We start from the raw sequence: 22,081 nt of genomic DNA, 5'->3' as shown, positions 1-22,081 counted from the left end.
TGATTATCTTGTGGTTTTAATTTGTAGTTCTTTTAGTTTAAGAGAAATGTACAACATCTTTCTGTGTTTGAGAGCCATTCATATTTCCTTTTGTTTATATCCTTTTTGCTCTTTCTTTGGATATTTGTCTCTCTCATTGATTTGTAGCAGATCTTTGTATATTAAAAAAAAAAAAAAAAGTCCTTTTTCTATGCTATGAAGTACATATATTTCCCTAAGTTTATCTCTTGACTTTTTTCCCCACATGGCAAAGAAAATACTGTAAACATTTTTTAATGTAGTCAAATTTATTGATCTTGTCTTTTATGACCTCTGGATTTTGTTATTATTTTAAAAGCTTTTCTTTAGAGATATTTAAGAGTTGTATTTGTGTTTGATGTTTTGTGGTCCTTTGGTGTTTGCATGGAATTTAATCCTTTTAATATGTAACACTAATTATAAGTCCTTTTCAAGCTGAGTAAATTTCAGAGTAATAGAACAATGGAAGATCATAGGTTTAGGGACCCAAAATTCCAGTTTGAATTCCACTTTGTTCATGTACTAAAACAATATACATCATGTTAAGTAGTTTCTGTGAGAGTCAGGTGCCCCATCCAGGCTTTGCTGAGTTCCACAAAAGACAGTGCCTAGCATATGATAGATTCTGAATGTTAGTTCCTCCCTCTCCTGCTTCCCTGAAGTCCTCCATCAAGAAATAACTTGTTATATTAATTTAAGACATGCACTAAAATAAAATAGGGTTTCTTTTCAAAAGCATTCTATAATTTGAACTAGACATTTTCTGCTAAGTTCCTTAAGCTGGCTTGAACTAATTATATACCGAACTGATCACTACCTACTGATTCAAATAGTTGGTGTTAGCATAATGTACCTGTTTTTTTTGTTGTTGTTTTGGTTTGTGAAAAGAGTGAAGACTGAATTTCTAGACGTTGAGCTACTTTGTTTTAACTTTTTATTTATATATACTATTGCATTGTCATTACTCTAGGGAAATTCAGTAAGACTTGGTGCCTTTGCTCTATTAGGCAATTTAGAATATCTGAGACCTTGCTCTGGACTTTAAGATTTTTGAAGTTCAAAGGAGATGTGTGAGGAAGAAAAAACATCTGGTGAAGGGAACTTGCTTCATTGCGTGACACTGTTTTCCTGCGCTCTTTAGCAGAGCGTCTGTTTAGCAGGTTGGCAGGTTTGGTAATTAATTAATGATGAGGGAATGAGCCACGTATCTGAGGAACTCAATTTTGTCCCTTATTGCTTCTTCCTTCCCCACATGTCTGGCAAAGCCTTCAGAGTCTAGGATCACTGATCCCACAGTTGTGTCTCAACTCAAACACTTGTCTTCAGGCTTAATTAGCTCAGAGATATAAACAGATGGATGGCCTGGGACCCAGAGGATTGAGTGTTGAGCAATGCAGTTTTATTATCAGGAACTTTTGAAATTTTTGTTGGAGAAGTGCCTCAAAACTTCAAAAAATGCCTTTAAAAAAAAACTTAGAATTTTAGCCCTGGCCGGTTTGGCTCAGCGGTTAGAGCGTTGGGCTATGGTCCAGAGAGACCTGGGTTCGGTTCCCGCTAAGGGCACGTACCTCGGTTGCAGTTTGTCCCCGGCCCTGGTTGGTCGTGTGGGTGGCAGCCACTCGATGTGTCCCTTTCACGTCGATGTTTCTCTCTCTCTCTCTCTCTCTTCCTCTCTCCCCCTCCCACTCTAACTGAACAAAATATGGAAAAGTGTCCTTGGGTGAGGATTTAAAAAAAACAACAACAACAAAAAACTTAGAATTTTGAAAGTATGTACTTGAAGGTGACAAAGTTCTGTGTGTATCTCTATATGTTTATGATTTTTTCTTTTTGTAACTTAATTTAGAAGTAATTTAAAACTTATAGAAAAGTTACGAGAATAGTACAAGGGGCATCCATGATTCCTTTACCAGATTAATCCAGTTTTTATTTCCCCTGTTTGCTTTTCCATCCTCACTCCCTCCTCCCCTGCATCTTCCCTTTAGGCACACATACACACACACACTCACACGTTTAAACATGTGCGTTTTTTCATAAACTATTTGGGACAAAGATAGAGATTTCAGAAGTCTTTACCCCTAGTACTTCAGTGTGTATTTCTTAAGAACAAGGCCATTCTCCTAAATAATTACATATAGATATCAAAATCATAAAATTTAACACTGATACAACATTATTATCGAATCCACAGTCCCCTTTTAAACTCCATCAATTGATACTCTGGTTTCTCTTTAGACTGCATAAATCTTTTGCCTTTTCACAAAATATGTTTTTATTGATTTTTTGAGAGAGAGATAGAAACATGAATGTAAGAGAGAAACATCAATCGGCTGCCTCCTTCACACCCCCTACTGGGGATTGAGCCCACAACCTGGGCATGTGTCCAGACCGGGAATCAAACCAGGACCTCTTAGTCCATGGGGTGATACTCAATCTACTAAGCCATACTCAGCAAATCTTTTGCCTTTTAAACTCCATCAATTGTTTTGATAATGTCCCCTCACCCCCTTGTCCAGGATGCAATCCAGGATGACACATTGCATTTAGTTGTCATGTTGCCTTTGTCTCCCTTAAATGAAAACAGTTTCTCATTAATTGATGATGTTGGCTTAGATCATTTGGTTAAACTGCAGTCCATCAGGTTTTTCCACAGTAAAGTTACATTTCCCTCTTTATATTTAATAAGAATTTTGTGGAGAGATACCTTGAGCCTATGGAAATAAATAGCATGTTCCTCTTCAAATTTTCACTGACTAGTTTTAACAACCATGGTGGTTTGCTAACTCTATTTAATTTTCTCTGTTTTTATTAGCTGGTATTCACTGCAAGAAAGAGATTTCTCTTCTCCCCTATTTACTTACTCATTTTTTTTTTTTTTTTTGCATTAGTATGGATGGGCTCATTGGTTTTTACTATGTTCAGTGGTAATAATTCATTACTGTTATTATTTATTTTGATACTTAGATTGAAACAGATTTGGCCCACAGGAACCCCTTCAAGCTGACCCCTGACCCTTTTGATAACTTTCTTATTTTCTGGCATGAGAAGATGTTCCTGATTCATTTTATATTTTCTCTGCCCCAGCCCTGCAATTGACATTTTTTCAAGGAATCCTGGTTCCTTTTTGTAAAGAATGATATTTAGAAACCAAGATGTGTGTGTGTGTTTAAGGAAACTACATTATGGAATATTACATTTACTAAATTATTGTGTACTGTACGTACGAGTGTATGTGCACATGTGTGTCTTTAATGTTACAAGTTTCAAACAGAAGAGCATTTATTTTATATGTAATAATCATAAGTTTTGACAAGAAAGAAATACATTTTTCATTTCACAGTAAATGGCATTACACAGTTTTGAGTACTAAATCATCTTGACATTTATGAAGGAGCAATGGAAAGTAGGGAATTGAGTGTGTTAAGTATAAAGCTATCTTTAACTGTTCTATTAAAAAGCCGAGATTTACTTTCCATCTGTGATCTGAATGTGCCTATTTGTGTTCTCCTCCATGGCAGTGGAATTTCTGTGGAGCCACACGACGGAGAGCATGTGTGTTGGCTACATGTCAGCCCAGGATGGGAAAGCCAAGGTAAGCGGGGATGCCGGGCATAACCTGCACACCTTGCAGCCCTCTCAGGAGCCCTCACAGGCTGAGTCGGCACGGATGGATTTTCTCAGCCTCTCCTGGGCAGTAGCTCTGTGATCTTTTGAGAATCTGATTAAGAACAGTTGATGATCCCAAAGAAAAACAGCAGCTCTTTTATGCTTTTGATGATGGAGCAGGGAGGATTAGGAAAACCTTTTTTTTTTCCCATCTTGTTCTTTGTGCATTCTGAATAACTGGAAAAGAGGAAAATGGTATTGAGAAGAGAAAATGGGAGTGAAGCTGATAGGCTGTCAGGACTGGTGATTTTGCAAGCAGTGTTGGAATAGATAAAAGAAACAGAGGTAAAGAAAGCCAAGCGCCTGGACCGCATTCTGCACATGTGAGGGCAGAGGTGGCTGACGTGCTGATAACTATGACCTGGCTTGTGCTCCTGTCTCTCAGGCATGCCCTGGCCTTGTGTCCTCATGGGCAGAGTCAGAGTCTGCACGCATGTGTCCCGTGCCTGTGGCACACAGCCCTCTGTGAGTCACAACAATCACACGGGCATCCACGCAGCACCTCTTGAGTGGCTTGGCTTCCCCTCACTCAGGAGGGCTGAGCCTGGGAGTAAGAAACATCATTGTGGATTTTGTTTTATACTGGCCTCATGCTCTTCTTGTTCATAAAATTTTTAGAAACAGCTGTGGCATATGATGTTTCCTTGGCATTAAAGTACCTCATTTGCAAATCTGCAAAGTTGGGCAGCCTCTTTTTTAAAGGACATGATTTCTTTTGCATTTGGATACATAAGTAAGGAAACTTCTGGTATAAACTGATATAGATGAAATCATTAACAAATTAAGGATACATGTGAGAAAGAATAGTTTATGGCTTATTTGTCATATAATACCCATCCAGACTGGCCTCTGCTCATTCTCCAGCACGCCAGTGGCATCACGGGCGTCTCTGAGTGCACGTACCGGGGCACCTCACAGACAAGCTTTGGCTTGCATTCACAAAACTCCTCCTGAGCTCCCCCTCCTCGGCATCACCCCCACCTAATACAAGATTTATATTGTATTAATAGACTTATTTCATAAGAGAGTACAGAAAGATTGCTTTATTTCATAATATTTGGAAAAGAGAATTATAACAGCCCATTTTAAAGGCAATTTACAGGTTTAGAGCAACACTGTCTACTAGAATTTTCTGTAACGATGGAAATATTTTATATTTATATTGTGTTGGCCACTAGGATAGCCACTAGCCACATATGCCTATTGAGCACTTGAAATGTGGTTAGTATGCCTGAGGAACAGAATTCTAAATTTTACTTAGTGTAAATTTAAATGACCATATGTGGCTAGTGGCTACTGAGTTGAATAGCACAGGTGTAAAAATGAGTGGGAAATGGTTATTCAAGTAAGTATTTTCAGAAAATTATTTTCTTCCCAGTGACAAAATGGTTTCCAAATATAAAGTGTCTGATAAACCACAAGAATTCTTGCACAAGAATGGCTTGCAGCCATTTGTGTTTCTCTCACCCCTTCCAAGTTGACTGTGAGTTGAATTCCTTTCTCACAACAGAACCTTATGTGAGGTGGACTTCAGTACTGAAGCCAGTCTGGTGGGGTATGATTATGTTATTAAGTCCCTTGTGCAGAAATGTTCTTATTATTCCTGTTGGTGGCCTGTGAAAACACCTTACTATTTAACATGAAATATGGGTGGTAGAGAGAGGGGAGAGAACTGCATTGAGCCAAAGCTGTTTGGCCTCCAGTTGCATTGCTTGACATCTGGTGGACGTGGTTTTCATATTGCTGGTAAATTCTCCAGCTGGTAGTCTTGATTAGGCCAACAGATACAGCTGCTCCTCTTGCCTCATTTGTAAATTATGTTTTTGACCTTCTTTGCAGAGAGTTAATCCCTCTCCCTTTCTTTCTCCTTTGAGCCTGTGGCTACAGATGCTTAAAAAAAAAGCAACCCAAAACACTAATGCTTTGGCTGTTGAATTCTATTGATTAAAAAAACCCATCTCTTCTTTTATACAGGCTGGAATTTTATTGTGTTGCAAGGCAAAGTTATAGATGAGAAGTTGGGCTCAAAAGAGAAAGGGGACTATAACAGAGTTCATATTCTTTTTAAGATAGTAAGTCTTTGCCCCCCCTCTCCCCCGTTTCCTGATTTCTATTAAAGAATTGTTGAATTAGTGGCATAACTGTTCAGCAGAATGACTGCGTTGTAAAACATGCTTTTACATAATGTTGAGAACCATGGTAGTGAAATAAAAAAGGAGGCATCTTTAAAACTTAAAAAAATATATTTAATTTAGAAATTATTTTTAAAAATTTTTTTAATTTTTGTTTTTTCATTTGCCTTGCTTTCAAATATTGCTTTCTTTGTGCTTGTTACCAAACTCGAAAACTAAAACCACTGGACATTTTAACAGTTTATATAAGTTACATATATTTAATCTAAGTTAAGGCCTTGAATTAAAGCTCACTTAAAAATCATACTGCTGCTGCCCTGGCTGGTTTGGCTCAGCGGTTAGAGCGTCCGCCTGCGGTCCAGAGAGACCCGGGTTCGGTTCCCGCTAAGGGCATGTACCTCGGTTGCAGTTTGTCCCCGGCCTTGGATGGTCGTGCGGGTGGCAGCCACTCGATGTGTCCCTTCACATCGATGTTTCTCTCTCTCTCTCTTCCTCTCTCTCCCCTCACTCTATCTGTACAAAAAATGGAAAAATGTCCTCGGGTGAGGATTAAAAAAAAAAAATCATACTGCTTAAAAAGGCTGGATAATAATATCATTTTAACCAGAATTCATGTATAATTTGAATAAATAGAGTTAGGTTCTTCTACAAGTTTCTTTTCTTTTTCTTTTTTGTTATAGAATGTTTTTTCAATTGTATTATTTAATTTCTAAAGCCATCTGTAGCCTAAGTTAAAGAGATTTCTTTTCATTGAACAAAAATTAGGGCATTGATAACAGTTGAATTTAAAAGTCAGATTGCCCATATCCTACCCAGACAGCAGTTAATGAACAGTTTTTAATAAACACCCAGTGTGCATGGACTACAGTAATAAAAACAGATGTTAAAACTGGCATGGAACTTATTCAAGTATAATAAGTGAAACCAAGATTTCTTTTACTATATAGAGGTCACTTTTTATAGCAACAGTGAAAATACTATTATAAAAATTCATCCTTGGGGAGAAACAAGCTATTTTGTGGTCTTAAAGCATCTCCTCACAGATTTCTTATTAGTTCCAGTATAATAGTTTATACTGAAAAGCCAGGCAACAACTCGACTGTGTAGTCAAAGTTAATGTCATCAGTAAGAGGCAGATGGACATCATGTGCCTCTAAATGTGATAGCCCGAGAAGACACAAACATCACTTTTGTAGTAACCCATCTGGAAGTGCATAACCTGAATCTAAGCGCAAAGAAACAGATAAATCTAAAATGAGGAGCATTCTATGAAGAAAGAAAAAAAGGTCTATTCAGTTGCCCTTGAACAATATGGGTGTGAACTGTGCAGTCCACTTATATATGGATTTTTTTTCAATAAATACTGTAAATGTATTTTCTCTTTCTAGTGATTTTCTTAATATTTTATTTTTTTTGGCTTATTGTAAGAATACAGTATGTAATGCATGTAGCATACAAAATGTATGTTAATTGACTGCTTATTTTATTGGTGAGGCTTCATTGGTAACAGTACGCTGTTAGTTTAAGTTTTGGGGAAGTCAAAGTTATACAACATTTTTGACTGCATGGGAGATCAGTGCCCTTAAGTCCCATGTTGTCCAAGGGTCAACTGTATTCTTAAAAAATGTCAATGTCATAAAAGGCTGCAGAAATGTTTCAGATTAAACAATACCAAAGAGTGTGGCAACTAAATGCAATAAATAATCCTAGACTGGATCCTATCTAGGAGGAGAAAAATACATCATTAGGTTAATTTACAAAATTAGAATATGGCTGGTAAAAGTGTAATATCATTGTTAAATTTGTTATAACTATACTCTGTCATGTACGGAAATATTCTTAATCTTAGGAAATACAAACTGAAGTATCTAGATGTAAAGAGCCATAACACATGCAATATCTTCATGATGGTTCAGAAAAAAAAAAAAAAATTATGTGGATGGATGGATAAATAGCAGACTACAAAGCAGATGGAGCAAAGTGGAACCTGGGTGTTCCTTGAACTATTCTATAATTTTGAAATTATTTTCAAATAAGAAGTTAAATATCACCTTGGGTAACATGGCACGTTTGGTTAGTCTTTTGGGCCTACAGTTGAAATGAAAAAATATGGGAATGGGTGTGGTACCAGGAAGTTGGAACCTAGGTTTGTCCCACCTCTCCTTGATCACTGAGAGGCTGACTTGGTGACCACTCTGCCTCTCTGCATCTCAGAGACTCCTCTGGAAAATGAGAATGAAAACACCTTACTGTGCCTTAAGTCCTTCCTGGGATAAGGCATAATAGGAACAAGAAAGCAAAATCTTATTTATCTGAATATAGATCACTGGACCCCCATTAAGTTCTTCATATATCATGGTTATATTGTCTATATTATGGGTATTGTATATATTATGCCCCTTACCCCTAGATACTTGCACCAAGTCTGCAAAATTCAAAATTGTACATGCCAGATTACATAAGCAGAGAGTTGCTATTTCGGTTTTTCAGTAGGATTTTTATAATCCTGATATAGTATTTACCATGTTTTGTTTTTATGAAGATAGTTGCTGGGGATTTAGGGAAATTCTCAATAAATGTCTAGTTAGAAGAGATAGCACAAATAAGATTTCTGAGAACTTTTTGTTAGACTTAACTTATCTCTCAAATAAAGCCATAGGTGGAAGACTTAATTAACAATTCAGACACATTTGCAAAATGCCTCATTAGGCAATTTTGTAATTGTGTGAACATCACCGTGTATATTAACAAATCTAAATGGTATAGCCTGCTATTCATTAGGCTCTGTGGGATAGCCTGTTGCTCCTAGGCTACAAACTTTTACAGCATGTTATTGCACTGAATACTCTGGGCAGTTGTAACCTAATGGTGAGTATTTGCGTAAACATAGGAAACATACAGTAAAAATATAGTACAAAAGATTTTAAGGCCTTGGCCGGTTTGGTTCAGTGGTTAGAGTGTCAGCCCACAGACCAAAAAGTCATGGGTTTAATTCTGGTCAAGGGCATGTACCTGGTTTCAGTTTGGTCCCCAGCCCTGGTTGGGTCATGTGGGAGGCAACCAATCGATATCTCTCTCTCACATCTCTCTCTCTCTCTCTCTCTCTCTCTCTCTCTCTCTCTCTTCCACTCTATCTGAAGATAAATGGGAGGTGGGGATATCCTTGGGTGATCTGGTGAGGATTTAAAAAAAATTTTTTTTAAATGGTGCATCGGTATAGGGCACTTACTGTGAACGGGACTGGCAGGAGTTGAAGTTGCCCTGGTGAGTCAGTGGGTGAGTGGTGAGTGAAGGCCTAGGACACCACTGTGCACTACTGCAGACTTCATCAACACTGTGCACCTAGGCTGCACTGAATCTATAAAACAACACAAGAGTAAGTCAAGTACTAGAGAAATGATGCAGTAAGTGAAGCTGTAAACACAAGATGTGTGAGGAGGATGCTCATTGTGTAATGGCATACTGCTTTACAGCAAACTTTTTTGTAAGTAGAAAGTACACTCTAAAATAACAATAGATGTATTGCCCTGGCCAGTTTGGCTCAGCAGTTAGAGAGCTGGCCCACGGTCCAGAGAGTCCTGGGTTTGGTTCTGCTAAGGACACGTACCTCGGTTGCAGTTTGTCCCCAGCCCTGGTTGGGTCATATGGGAAGCAGCTACTAGATGTTGATGTTTCTCTCTCTCTCTTTTCCTCTCTCTCCCTCCCACTCTATCTGAACAAAAAATGGAAAAATGTCCTTGGGTGAAGATAAAATAAGTAAAATAAAATTACAATAAATGTATAGACTAGTAAATACATAAAACAGTGTGTATTATCATTGTCAAGTATTATGTACTGTACATAATTTTATGTGCTATACTTTTATATACAACTGGCAGTGCAGGAGGTTTATGTACACCAGCATCACCACAAATACATGAGTAAATCACTAGGCTGTGATGTCACGACAGCTATGACATCACCAGGTGATAGGTATTTTTTAGTTTCATTGTACTCTTATGGTACCATGATTGTATATGTGGTCTGTCATTGACCGAAACATTGTCATGTAGCACATGACTATATAAAACATGAGGTACACAAGAGAGATCAAAAGACGTGAGAAAGAAACTACTATTTCCAATTAGGATGAAGAAAGTCACAATAGGCTATTGCTCCAACTTCCAACAATGATAACCTATAAAAATTACAGATTAAAAAAAAAATCCAAAAAGTTGAATACATTGGAAAAAACCTAACTTAACTAAATTCCACAAAGAGACAAACCTTCCCTAGGGGAGAAAAAAATTCAACTCCTCCATTCCTGGTGGAGCAGTAGGGAGGGGAGTAAAACTGACAGAGACAAGTACAAAGAGAAACCAACCAAACTTTTTTCTAATATCTGTATTTATTTATTTTTTCTCACCAGAGGACATTTTCCCATTTTTTGTTCAGATAGAGTAGGAGAAAGAGAGAGGGAGGGAGGGAGGGAGGGGGGAGAGAGAGAGAGAGAGAGAAAGAGAAACATCGATGTGAAAGGTACACATCCAGTGGCTGCCTCCCGCACCGCCTAACCAGGGCCACGGACAAACTGCATCTGAAGTACGTGCCCTTAGCGGGAACCAAACCCGGGTCTCTCTGCACCGCAGGCTGATGCTCTAACCATTGAGCCAAACCGACCAGGGCCAAACTTTTAATGAACTATTTATGGCCACATGTGAGCTGGTGTGATAGATTAAAATTCTGAGAGGCCCCAGTCACATGGTGAGTCTTGCACCCACCATCAGTTCTTCTCTATGAAGTCTTCAAGTGAGCACACCAAAGGCTTGGAGCAGGCAGGGAACTGAGAGTGACTCGACAGAGTGTTTAGGATTTTTACCAAGTGCATGGCAGTGGCCAAAGGAACACTGGAGGCAGAGCAGGATTGCCCGGAGACACATGCTATGGCATGGGAAGCTGGGGTGGTTTTCAGGGGAAGGAGAACACCTAAGCAACACTGTAAACAAAGAGAAATCCCTCATGGTTAGAATGCTGGCAGCTGGATTATAAGACGTGGGGAAGTCTCCAGTGTCTTACCAGGGCTCAGATCCCAGACTTTGCTTAAGAGAAATGACTGATCCAAACTTAAAAATATTAGACAATAGTGACTTTACTCTAAAACTACCACAAAGCCCAGGACCAGCTCAACTAGGGATTAGATAGACTCAGTGCTAACCTGGAGCAAAGGGTTTATTATTTTCTTAAGGTAAATATTATTTATTTTAAATATTATTTACTGTTCTTTTACATTCAATGTATGAAATACAATAAAAATTGAGTCCTCTAAAGAAGCAGGGAACTCTGATTCATCCTTAAGGGAAAAATTAGTCAATAGAAGTTTACCCACAGAGTACCCAGAAATTGGGATTAGCAGAGAAGGATAATCAATTAATTATAACGATAAAAAAGAAAAAAGATGGAAATGGTGTAACTAAAAAAAAAAAATATCACAAACAGAATTTATTTGATAGATTTAACAGGAGACTGGCGTGGAAAATATGATTAGTGAACTTGAGAACCAGTGAATAAAAATTGTCCAAACCAAAGCACAAAGAGGAAAATGAATTCAAGAAACTAAAGAAAGTGTCTGTGACCTGAGCAACTATGACAAATGGTGTAATTTATGTGCATTTGGAATTATATAGCTGTAAGGTTCTTACATTGCTCATGACATAGTTTGTGATAAGTTAAGGATACATATTTAACCTCTAGTGTAACAACTTAAATATAACAAAAAATTAGAACAATAACAACAACAACAACAAAATCAGCACAAAACATAAAAGGAAATACTACAAATTTCTCAACCCAAAAATAAACAGGAAAAAAACCCAGAAAAACAAAGAACATATGATGCAAATAGAAAGCAAATATCAAAACTCAACCATATCAATAATTACATTAAATGTAATTAAATGGAACATTCCATTTAAAAGGCTGATATTTTCAGAGTAAGAAAAAAAGGGAAGGCCCAATTATATGTGTTTCTTTTTAAGAAATGCACACTAAATGTAAAGATCCAGACAAAATTGGCCCTGGCCGATTTGGCTAGCGGTTAGAGTGTTGGCCTGTGGTCCGGAGAGATCCGGGTTCGGTTCCCACTAAGGGCACACACCTCATACCTCCATTGCAGTTTGTCCCCAGCCCGGTTGGTCGGTTGGTCGTGCGGGTGGCAGCCCCTTGATGTGTCCCTTTCGCGTCGATGTTTCTCTCTCTCTCTCTCTCTCTCCTTCCCTCCCTCCCTTCATCTGAACAAAAAATGGAAAAATGTCCTCGGGTGAGGATAAAAAAAAAAAAAGATTCAGACAAAATTGATAGTAAAAGTATGGAGAGAATATTTATTGTGCAAACATTAAGCATAACAAAGTTAGTGTGGCTATATTAATGTCAGATGTAGGAAACAATATGAGATAAACTCATCATAGACATAAAAATTCTAAATGTATATGTACCTGGTAACATAAAGGAAGCAAAAACTGAGAGAACTGTAGGGAGGGGTAGGCAGTCTACACTCATCACTGGAAATCTTAACATCTTTGTGTCATAAATAAATACAGTAAAAATTAGTAAGCATATGAACAACACTAAGTGATATTTGTAGAGCACTACACTCAACAAGTTACTTTTTTCAAGTTCACAAGGAGAGCTGACCAAGAGAAATGATAAATTATTTCAAATTGAATGATAATGAAAACAACATGTCAGAATTTATGGGATGTAATGAAAACATTAAAAGAAAAAAGTATATCCTCAAATTTATATAGTAAAAAAAACAAGTTTAAAATTAAATATTCATCTTAAGTTTTAAGAATAATAAGTTCAAAATAATCGAAAGTAATAATAACATAGAAAATAAACAAAAATAGAGAAAAAGCAACAAAGTCAGAACTTGATTTTTTGAAAAAGTAATTAATTAAATTGATAAAACCTTAAAAAGAATGATCAGGAAAGAAACAAAAAAAATGCAAATAGTATCAAAAATGAAAAGGGAACATCACAGGATCACAGATTCTGCAGACTTTAAATGAGTAAGTTGATATCGACAACTTTACAATTTAATAAAGTAAATTCAGCAACTTGGATGAAATTTATAAATTCCTGAAAAAACCCAGCTTAGAAACTCTAACATAGAAAATTGGAATAACCATATACATATTTAAGAAATTGAATTTATAATCAAAGAAAACTTCATGCCCAGATGGCTTCACTGGTGTGTTATATCAGACATTTAAGGTAGAAGGAATACAATCTTAAACAAACCCTTTTAGAAAAACAAGGCAGAGGGAATGATTTTTAACCCTTTTTATGAGGGAAGGGTAATTTTGGTATCAAATTTTGACAAAATGTTACAAGTAAGGAAAACTACAGACCAATATTCCTCATGAATACTTAATAATTTTTTTTATCCTCATCCGAGGACATTTTTCCATAATACTTAATAATTTTTATGAATTTTTAATAAGTTAATTACAGTGATACCTCGGTTCTCGAACATAATTCGTTCCAGGAGGACGGTCGAGAACCAAATTGTTCGAGAACCGAAGCAATGAAACCCAATAGGAAATAATGGAAACTGGATTAATTCATTCCAAGCCCCAGAAAATGCCTATTTACTGGCCTAATTTGTATATAATATGTAGAAAAACATAAGTCTCAACAAGAAATAAAAGTGTACAGTATGTCTAAGGGTTAAATTCAGTGTAAAGCGTGACTCTCTCCACAAAGCGTGACTCTCTCTCTGCACTCACACTGATGACGCAAGCAAGGCGCGCTGGGCCGAATGAACGCCATTCGGCTCAACTCGGCTCATCTCGGAAGTTCGAGTTCCAAATATTTGTTCGGATTCAAAAGTTTCTCGAATCTCCTAGTCGAATACCGATTTGGTCGAAAGTCAAGGCGTTCAAGAACCGAGGTATCACTGTATTCATTTAGGATTGAAAATTTAGAAATATTACACACACACACACACACACCCCATACATACAGAGAAAGGAAAAATTTTCCCAGGAATGTACAACTGAATTAACAGTGTCAACAGTGATCTTAAGATATGTGGATATCCATATACAAAAGAATGAAGTTGGACCCTTCATCATACCATATATAAAAATGAATTCAGAATGGATCAGAGACCAAAGTATAAGAACTGAAAATGTAAAGTTCTTAGAAGAAATCTTAGGAGTAAATCTTTACAACCTTGGATTAATCAATGATTTCTTAGCTGTAACCCCAAAAGCACAAGTAACAAAAGAAAAAAAAAAAAGGACAAATAAGACCATTCAAAATGAATAAATTTTGTGCTTCCAGGACACAATCAAGAAAGTGAAAAGACAAACCACAGTATAAGAAAAAATACTTGTAAACCATATATTTGGTAAGGAATTTGTATTCGAATTACATAAAAAATTCTTTCAACTCAATAATAATAAGACAAAAAATGGGTAAGAGATTTGAATAGACATTTCTGCAAAGAAGATAATGAATAACTAATTAGTACTAAAAAGATGCTTAACAACAGTAGTTATTGGAGAAATGCAAATCAAAACCACAATTAGATACCACTTAAAATCTGCCAAGATGGTTATAGTAAGAAAAAATGAACAATAATAAGTGTTGACGATATATGTAACTCTTATGTATTGTTGGTGGGAATATAAAATGGTGCATCCATTTTGGAGAACAGTTTGGCAGTCCTTAAAAAATTAAATATAGAGTTATCATATGATCTAGTAACTCCACACTTAGGTATATAAATGAGAGAATTGAGAAGACATGTCCATTCACAAATGTATGCTTAGGTATTTATAGTAGCATTATTCATAATAGCTAAAATGTAGAAACAACCCAAATGACCACCAGCTGATGAATGAATCAATAAAATGTGATATATTCATATTATAGAGTATCATTCATCCATAACAAGGAACAAAGTGCTGACACATAATTCAGCCTAGATAAACCTGGAAAACCTTATGCTAAGTAAAGGAAGCCTGGTGCAAAGGCCACGTATTGTCTGATTCCATTTCTATGAAATGTCCAGAATAGGCAAATCTGTACAGATGGAATATTGATCAATGATTGCCAGAGGCTGGTGGAAAGGGAGTTTGGGGAGTAAGGATAATGGGTAGTTTCTTTTTTGAGGTGATGAAAAATATTGTCATACAACTTTGCAGATATACTGGAAGTATTAAGTTGAACAATGATTTAAAGGGTGAACTTTATGATATGTTAATAAGATCTCAATAAATCTGTTTAAAATAGCAACCAATGTAATTTATTATATTACCAAAAAAAAAAAAGAAGAAAAACCATTTGATCATCTCAATATCATACTCTCATCTCAACTTCCACTTGTGATAAAAATCTTGAAATACTAGAAATCTCATGAATACTTCAATCTGATGATCAAGGGTAAATTACTCCAGAGAACTACAGTTAAAATCATACTAATTGATGAAACACTGAACACTTTTTTTCTAGTATTGAGAAAAGGCAAAAAGAGGTCCATCCTCATTACTTCTATTCACTATTTTACTGGAATTCCTAACCACTACAATCAAGCAAGTAAAAGAAATAAAACGCAAAAGTCAGAAAATAAACAAAACCTGTAGTTATTTTCAGATAACATGGAATTAATCTAACAAATAATGTGTGAGACCTGTCTTCTGAAAACTACAAAACCTTGCTGAGAAAAATAAAACCTAAATAAATGGAGAAATATGCACTGTTCACTGGAAAACTCAAGGATGTGAAGATAGTCATTCTTTCCAAATTCATCCATAGATTCAAAGCAATCCCAATAAAAATTCCAGCAGGTATTTTTAAAAAGAAATTAACAAGCTGATTTCATATGGAAACTCAGAGAATCTTGAAAATCACCTTTAAAAAAAGAAGATCGCAGATAGAGGACTTAACTGATCTTGGGACTCACCATAAAGCTACCATTATCAGGGCAAATGTTCACTGGCAGAGGAGATGACTATATCCATTATATCAGAAGCTTTGAGATAGCAGGAAGACCATCTCCCTTTTCAGTAATTTCACCGCATTCTAAGGGAGGTAAATCACAAATTTGCTGATACAGCAGGGCCCACCAGACACTGCAGAATTTATAAAAACATTGCTTCAGAAGTACAGATGAAAACTGGTATCTCAAGAAGAAATTGAATGTATTTCATTTGTAGTTCTAGAATAATCATGGGCAATGTGTCTGCTGTTTACCGTCAGATAAAAGTATTGTCTTTACATAAAGGACTTCCAAAGTGACAAATGAGAAAATGTGCATTCAACAACTTTAATGGAACAGTCTGTAAAAAAAACAAAAGAAAGTTTAGGTGGACACTTGAATCTCCCAATTTATGTAGCTTGGTTGGCTTCTTCACAAGCTTACCTGTTTATGTACTTTATCCTTATTAAAGTATATATTTTAAAAGGTTAGCCTATTAATTTACTCTTGATCATCAAGTATTACCAGTGTTGAACTAATAAAAACACATAATATATAATAAACTATTATAGGTTTCCCCTAATTTTACTTTTTTTTCAGTCTGTTTAAAGGTGGAAAGAATTTATTAGGCAGAATTGCTGCTTTAGGGAAGTGATCTTTCTGAAATTTGAATAAGATCAGTGCAATAATTACCCCACTATTTGTTCTTAGTTCTCTAACATTTTTTTTTTTTTTATTCACAAGGCTGAGTACAACTGGCTAAGTAAGTGAATCTTCTCTAAAGGACACCAATATAACCAAAGTGAAACTGATGGCTGTGATTTTAAGACTGGAAGATAACACAAAAGATTACTTGTAATGTATATTCAGAGAAAATGTCAGAGTATAAAATGGAAAATAAGTTCAGAGGTCCAAAATGGATATAGCATAGGAATAAATGTTTGACTGAGAATTGCAATTTATTATGTTTTCAGGGATATTAAAAAGTCTTGTTTTTTTATTTATTTAACTGTTTTGATTGTGATTATGTGTGCAGATCCTGGCGAACCTTAACTTGTTACCCAATTAAAGCAATTAATAAAATTTTAATAAGGCCTTCCTGTGCCAAGGGTTTGTGTCTCACGGAGCGGAATCAATTCTCTTCTATGACTCCAGCTCCTGGAAACTCTGTGAACAAGTGATGTTGACAATGTCCTGTCCTGAGCAGTTCTCTTCTAAATCTTAAAAAATAAAAAATAAATAAAAACTTTATGTTGAGTGGACAAAGCCCTTCACAAAATAGTACTTACTGATATATTCCTTTTTTATGAAGTTCCATTTATATAAGGTACAGTGATAGAAATCTGAAAGTTGTTTCTTCAAGAAAGGGGCATGAGGAAATGTGGGGGGATAATGCAGATGTTCTATACAAAAAATTTTCTACTTAGATTTTGGTTTCATGGCTATACAAATCATCCAAAGTCATCAAAGCTTTCACATAACATTTATGCATTTCATTGTATCTAAATCATACCTCTAATTTTTTTGTTTAAAAATGTTATTAGCAAGACCATCTGTTAAAGAGGTAGTGTGATATAACAAGAGAATGAGCCTTGGAGTTAGCCATACTTGGATTTTGATCCTGGAGCCCCTGCTTTATAACGTGGGACAGGTTACAACTCTGATCCTTGATTTTTTCTTTTCTTTAAAGTGGTGATATTACTGATGCTTTCATAGCATTCTGAATATTGATTGAAGAATATAACTGAAGTGCATGTAATAGCTGCTGCATTAATCATTATGGGTGATGATGGTGTACTAGGGAGAAAAAGGTGATGGTAGAAGTTGTACAGACTCTCTCAGGGCCATCACGTCATGCAACCCCACAGCCTCATTTATGCTCCCAAAGGTGTCATTTATGTTGCCTGTGACCAAAGTGATACCTCTTGGATTTTCACCCCATTTCTCTGGTGGAGCTGGTAGTGGTTATTACATTTTGACAAAAAATGGCTCTAACTTGTAAATGTAAACCAACTAATGAGTGAACTGAGAGGTCCCAGAAGAGAAAAAAAAAAATTAAAGCTACAAAAATAGACACACACCGCCAACCCCAACTCTGCAATTCAGGCCAACATGGTAGTAATGGAGCCTTTTTTTAAAAAGTGTCTGACTTGAGGTCTACAAGCTTGACAACATACAAACTTAAAATCTAAGATTTGCCTGCAGCATTTCTGATAAGCTCACCTAACTGAATAATATTTCTTTTAAAAGTAAGAGGGGAAAATATTGCTTATGAGCTACTGTTGAATTTCTCTTGTGTAAACCTTGAACATGTTCTTATGTTCCCCTGAGCACTAGAAAGTGGAACAGTGATGGGTGTATTGACTATGGGTTCCCTAAAAGGGGAATTCTTCAGTTTCATGGTAGTGGCTAGTGGAATTCAATCACTGGGTGGATTTATTGGACCATATTTTAGATTTATGAGGAACCATCAAGAACCAAGCTGGCCTAAACCAAATTTTAACTGCTTTTGATAGCCTGGTCCTCCTATTACCCAATAACTTAAGGAGTCTGATCCCGGCAGGAAGCCAACTGCCTCAGGATGGTAGGTTGGGCACCACCAACCAGCTATGTACTAAGAAAACATCTCAGGACAACTAAACTTGGCAGGTGTACTTATGAAACACAAGGCAAAGTGGCTAATCAGGGATTTTACTTGTACCTTTTAAGCTTGCCCAGAATTTCAAATATAAAAATTGCATTTCTTTTCCACACACTTAGGACTGCCAGGAGGTTCCCATTGGGTCTATTTAGCAAGTCCTTTAGACAAACAGGAGAAGATTGTAGAAGACTGAATATGTGAAAGACAAATTTTAAGACAGACGTTTCCTCAGATTTAGTTTATTTCTAAGAGTAGTTGGTAATTTTATTTTTGCCTAATTAGTCTTACGCCATCAGTTTGTTCCAAATGATTCATTCGACTTTGCTCCAAAGCAATAAATAGAATAAACACAAAGAGGGAATTCACCATGTTGGCAAGAGCATAAATCTTCTCAAAGGTATTAGCCATATTTATACAAATAAATCTCATTTTAATCATAGTGTAGGGTTAGATCTTTGCAAAGATAAATAGGTCTATTACTTGGACTTGTCGATACTCCATGTTAGTTGAAATGAATAAGCCTTTTTTTTTTTTTTGGTTATAGCAACATGAAAAATAATGAAAACATTAGTTTTCTATGTCTACATACTTACATAGTCATTAGTCTGCATAGTTCACATCAGGTGTGAACTTAACATTAGAATGTCCCCTTATTACCTTTTAGTACCCAATGGTTTAGGGAAATATTTACCTTCCCAAAGCAGACACATGCCTGCTGTTTGCTCACTGGACACATAACCATGACATGTAACTAAGACAAGTGTCCTTGAGAAGCATTGACCTTATACCCACAGTGAGTGAGTAATGCTTACAGAATGGTGTTTTCTTTCTTTTGGTTGGAAAGCAGTGGACAAATAATGAAAGGAATTTGGTTTTTTATCTTAACAAAAGGCCATAGTCTTTGTCATGTCATTCTTATTTTATGTTATCTTCTAATTCTTAGTAAGGAATTGGTTCTATGATTTGTAAATATACAGGATCTCCCACTGATTTTATGCTGTAAGGGATTTCATTGCATTATTTTATTAAATAGGTGAGTGAAAGGAGCTGAATCTAGCACACATGCAGTGTATGTGGAGGTGCTAGTGGTCTAGCACATGGAGACATGCCAGAAATATGTCTTGCATGAGGGACTCCATGTTGAGGTTTAAGGTAGAACTTTGAGTGCAGATGTTGTCTGGACACATTTTGTTCCCACTGTCTCTCCTTCCCAGTAACCTCCATCCAGATTTGAGATAAAAAACTGGACTCATCAGCTTTTTTAAAAAATTGAAAATTTTTACTTAAAAAAATGTTGAATTTACATGAAATACAAATTTCACATAAAATTTTGTACAAGATTTAACATTTTAAGTTTAGATAAAAATACAATTCTTTTTCTTCTGATTTATTTTCTCCTATAAGAGCATTTTATTTGGCAGCACTGGGACCCACTTCCTATGCAGCGATTGGTTGGAACCAAGTGGTAGCCACCCTGTTGGTGGGGCCTGTGCACTCCACTTTGACAGCCCTAGACCTGGCCTGCTTCACTCACAGGCATTTGAGACTGACCCATGTTGTCAAGTTGGAACCCTAAGCAAAGTCTATCTGCTAGAATACATTTTCATTCCACTACCATTCATTCAAATAATATAGTTTCTGTCTCTTTAAAAGTCTTTGTCTTGGAGTGTCTATTCTACCTAATGCTAAAGATTAAAATTCATTTATAATAGTAACAGTGTATGACTTTTATGCCTTGTAAGTAAAGCAGTTCTGTAAATTGGTGAAATTTAACATTTCAATAATAACTAATTGAGACATTTGGATGCAGTTGAGCTACTCTGTATTTACATTTCTTTTAAATACTTCTGGATGTAATAAGTGGTGGGTACTGACGATTTACTTTTATGCTCTTGAGCTGTCATCACTGTGTTGTGCATGTTTGGACTACCCTGTCCGCTGTAGTGTAGAACGGGTAAAAAGAAACTTAGTTTAGGATGAGAGCTGTATGAACATTATGCTATTAGGAGATGCCCACAGTACTTGGAAATAGCTTTTTCTTTACCTGAAATAGAAAATTAATGTTATTTTAAATATGCATCCTCTAATAGATGAAAAACCCAATAATTCCCTGATTTCTTCCACTGATAGCTCTTGTGTATATTATGGTAAACTTCTGAATAGTTAGAATCTAACTATACCACTGTATTAAAAATGTTTATGATTGTATTTTTAGGACAGAAATGGAAGATCTTGGCAAAACAAGCTCTTAATAGGCAGTAATAAGCCCTGGTAGCCCCTGACTAAAACATAATTCCATCCGAACTATCTGAAAACTTCCAAAGCCACATGGTCAGACAGGAAGACGTGGTGTTTAAGGTGATGGCCTCTTAGATATAACAAGTGCCTGAATCTAGCAATTTATGTTTTTGTTCAGTAGGCCATGTTTGGGACAAAGAAGAAATAAATACAAATAAGAGTTTTACCATTAAATATGACAAAAATACATTTATTTCTAACACCAGTATTAGAGCTAATCGGGGGTTTATTACCATGACTGATAATTATTAACTAGAACGGATGCCTTTGAAATTTTAGTTATTAAACAAAACTCAGTTTTCCTAGAACTAGAATTTAGATCGTACTACTTATGTGGGTGATGATAATGACTTGAATTAGAGTGTTGGCTGTACTAGTGGTGAGAACCAGTTGGCTTCTGTGTATGTTCTAAGGTAGAACCAGTAGGATTTGCTGATGGATTGGATAGAAGTATGAGAGAAATAGAGAAGGCAATGATGGCTCCTCAGGTTTTGTCCTGAACAGTTGGAAAAATGAAGTTGCCATTTTCTGGGGTGAAGAAGGAGGTGAGGGGAAGAAGAAAGCTTGAGGGGAAGTAGAAAGAGCTCAGTTTTGGACGTATTCATTTTGAGATGCTTGTTAAACATCAAACAGAGATGCTCAATAGGTAGTTGGATATATGTGTTAGGAGAGAGGACTAAGCTAGAGATGTATATTTGGGAATGTCAACATAGAAATGCTTTTTAAAACTACAGGCTTGATGAGATCACCAAGAGAGTGAACACAGACAAGAAAAGAGTCCTTCAGAACTCCTGTGTTTATATATAAGTTGGGCATATGAGGAGGAACCAGAAAAGGACACTGAGAAATGGCCATAGAGGTTGGTGGAGAACTAGGTGTGTGTGGTATTCGGACAGTGAGGTACACAACTATTTGAAGGAGAAGAGAGTGATCGACTCTATCAGATCCTGTGAAATTAGGTGGGAACAAAGACCATTGGAGTCATCAAGGTGAAAACCTGATTGGAGAGGGTTTAAGGAGAGAATGGAAGGAAAGAATTTGAGGTAACAAGTATAGACAAGTCTTTTAAAGAATTTGCTGTAAATGGAAGTAAAGAAATAGAGTGGTAACTGGAAGAGGCGATGGGTCTGGAGAGTTATTCTTTCCTCTTTTTCTAGCACAGCCAGATGCTTCACTGTATGTCCAAAAGAATTCTACAAAATGAGCTGAGGAAAACTGGTCCAACTATTAGATCCTGGAGTACCCTAACATATAGTTGTTGAGAAGGTGACGAAAAACCAGCCAAGGAAACTGATGTGTCAGCATTAGAGTAAAATAAAAGGGAAGTTACAGCACCTTTTTGTACTAGCTCTGGGTGCAGCT

At 36.3% G+C, this 22,081-nt stretch overlaps 1 protein-coding gene across 7 annotated transcripts in view; it reads left to right on the top strand.

Moving 5' to 3' along the window:
* Positions 1-22,081, top strand: part of TASP1 (taspase 1) — a 318,727-nt gene that overhangs the window by 278,976 nt on the left and 17,670 nt on the right. For 5 of the 7 annotated variants that reach the window (XR_004957029.1, XM_036244396.1, XM_036244395.1 and 2 more), the window contains one exon: positions 3,537-3,610. Coding sequence is in view for 6 of the 7 variants with exons in the window: in XM_036244396.1 (XP_036100289.1) it covers positions 3,537-3,610 (74 nt within the window). In the remaining variant the exon portion in view is untranslated. Of the gene's footprint in view, positions 1-3,536; positions 3,611-5,658; positions 5,757-16,524; positions 16,594-22,081 lie in introns of those variants that run through there. The other 2 variants (XM_036244398.1, XM_036244397.1) reach the window with 2 other exon arrangements.

The sequence above is a fragment of the Molossus molossus genome, unplaced genomic scaffold (genome assembly GCF_014108415.1).
Source record: "Molossus molossus isolate mMolMol1 unplaced genomic scaffold, mMolMol1.p scaffold_m16_p_6, whole genome shotgun sequence".
In the NCBI taxonomy this organism is placed as follows: domain Eukaryota; kingdom Metazoa; phylum Chordata; class Mammalia; order Chiroptera; family Molossidae; genus Molossus; species Molossus molossus.
The sequence above is the reverse complement of the archived record's forward strand: the minus strand, read 5'-3'. Positions and strand labels throughout refer to the sequence as shown.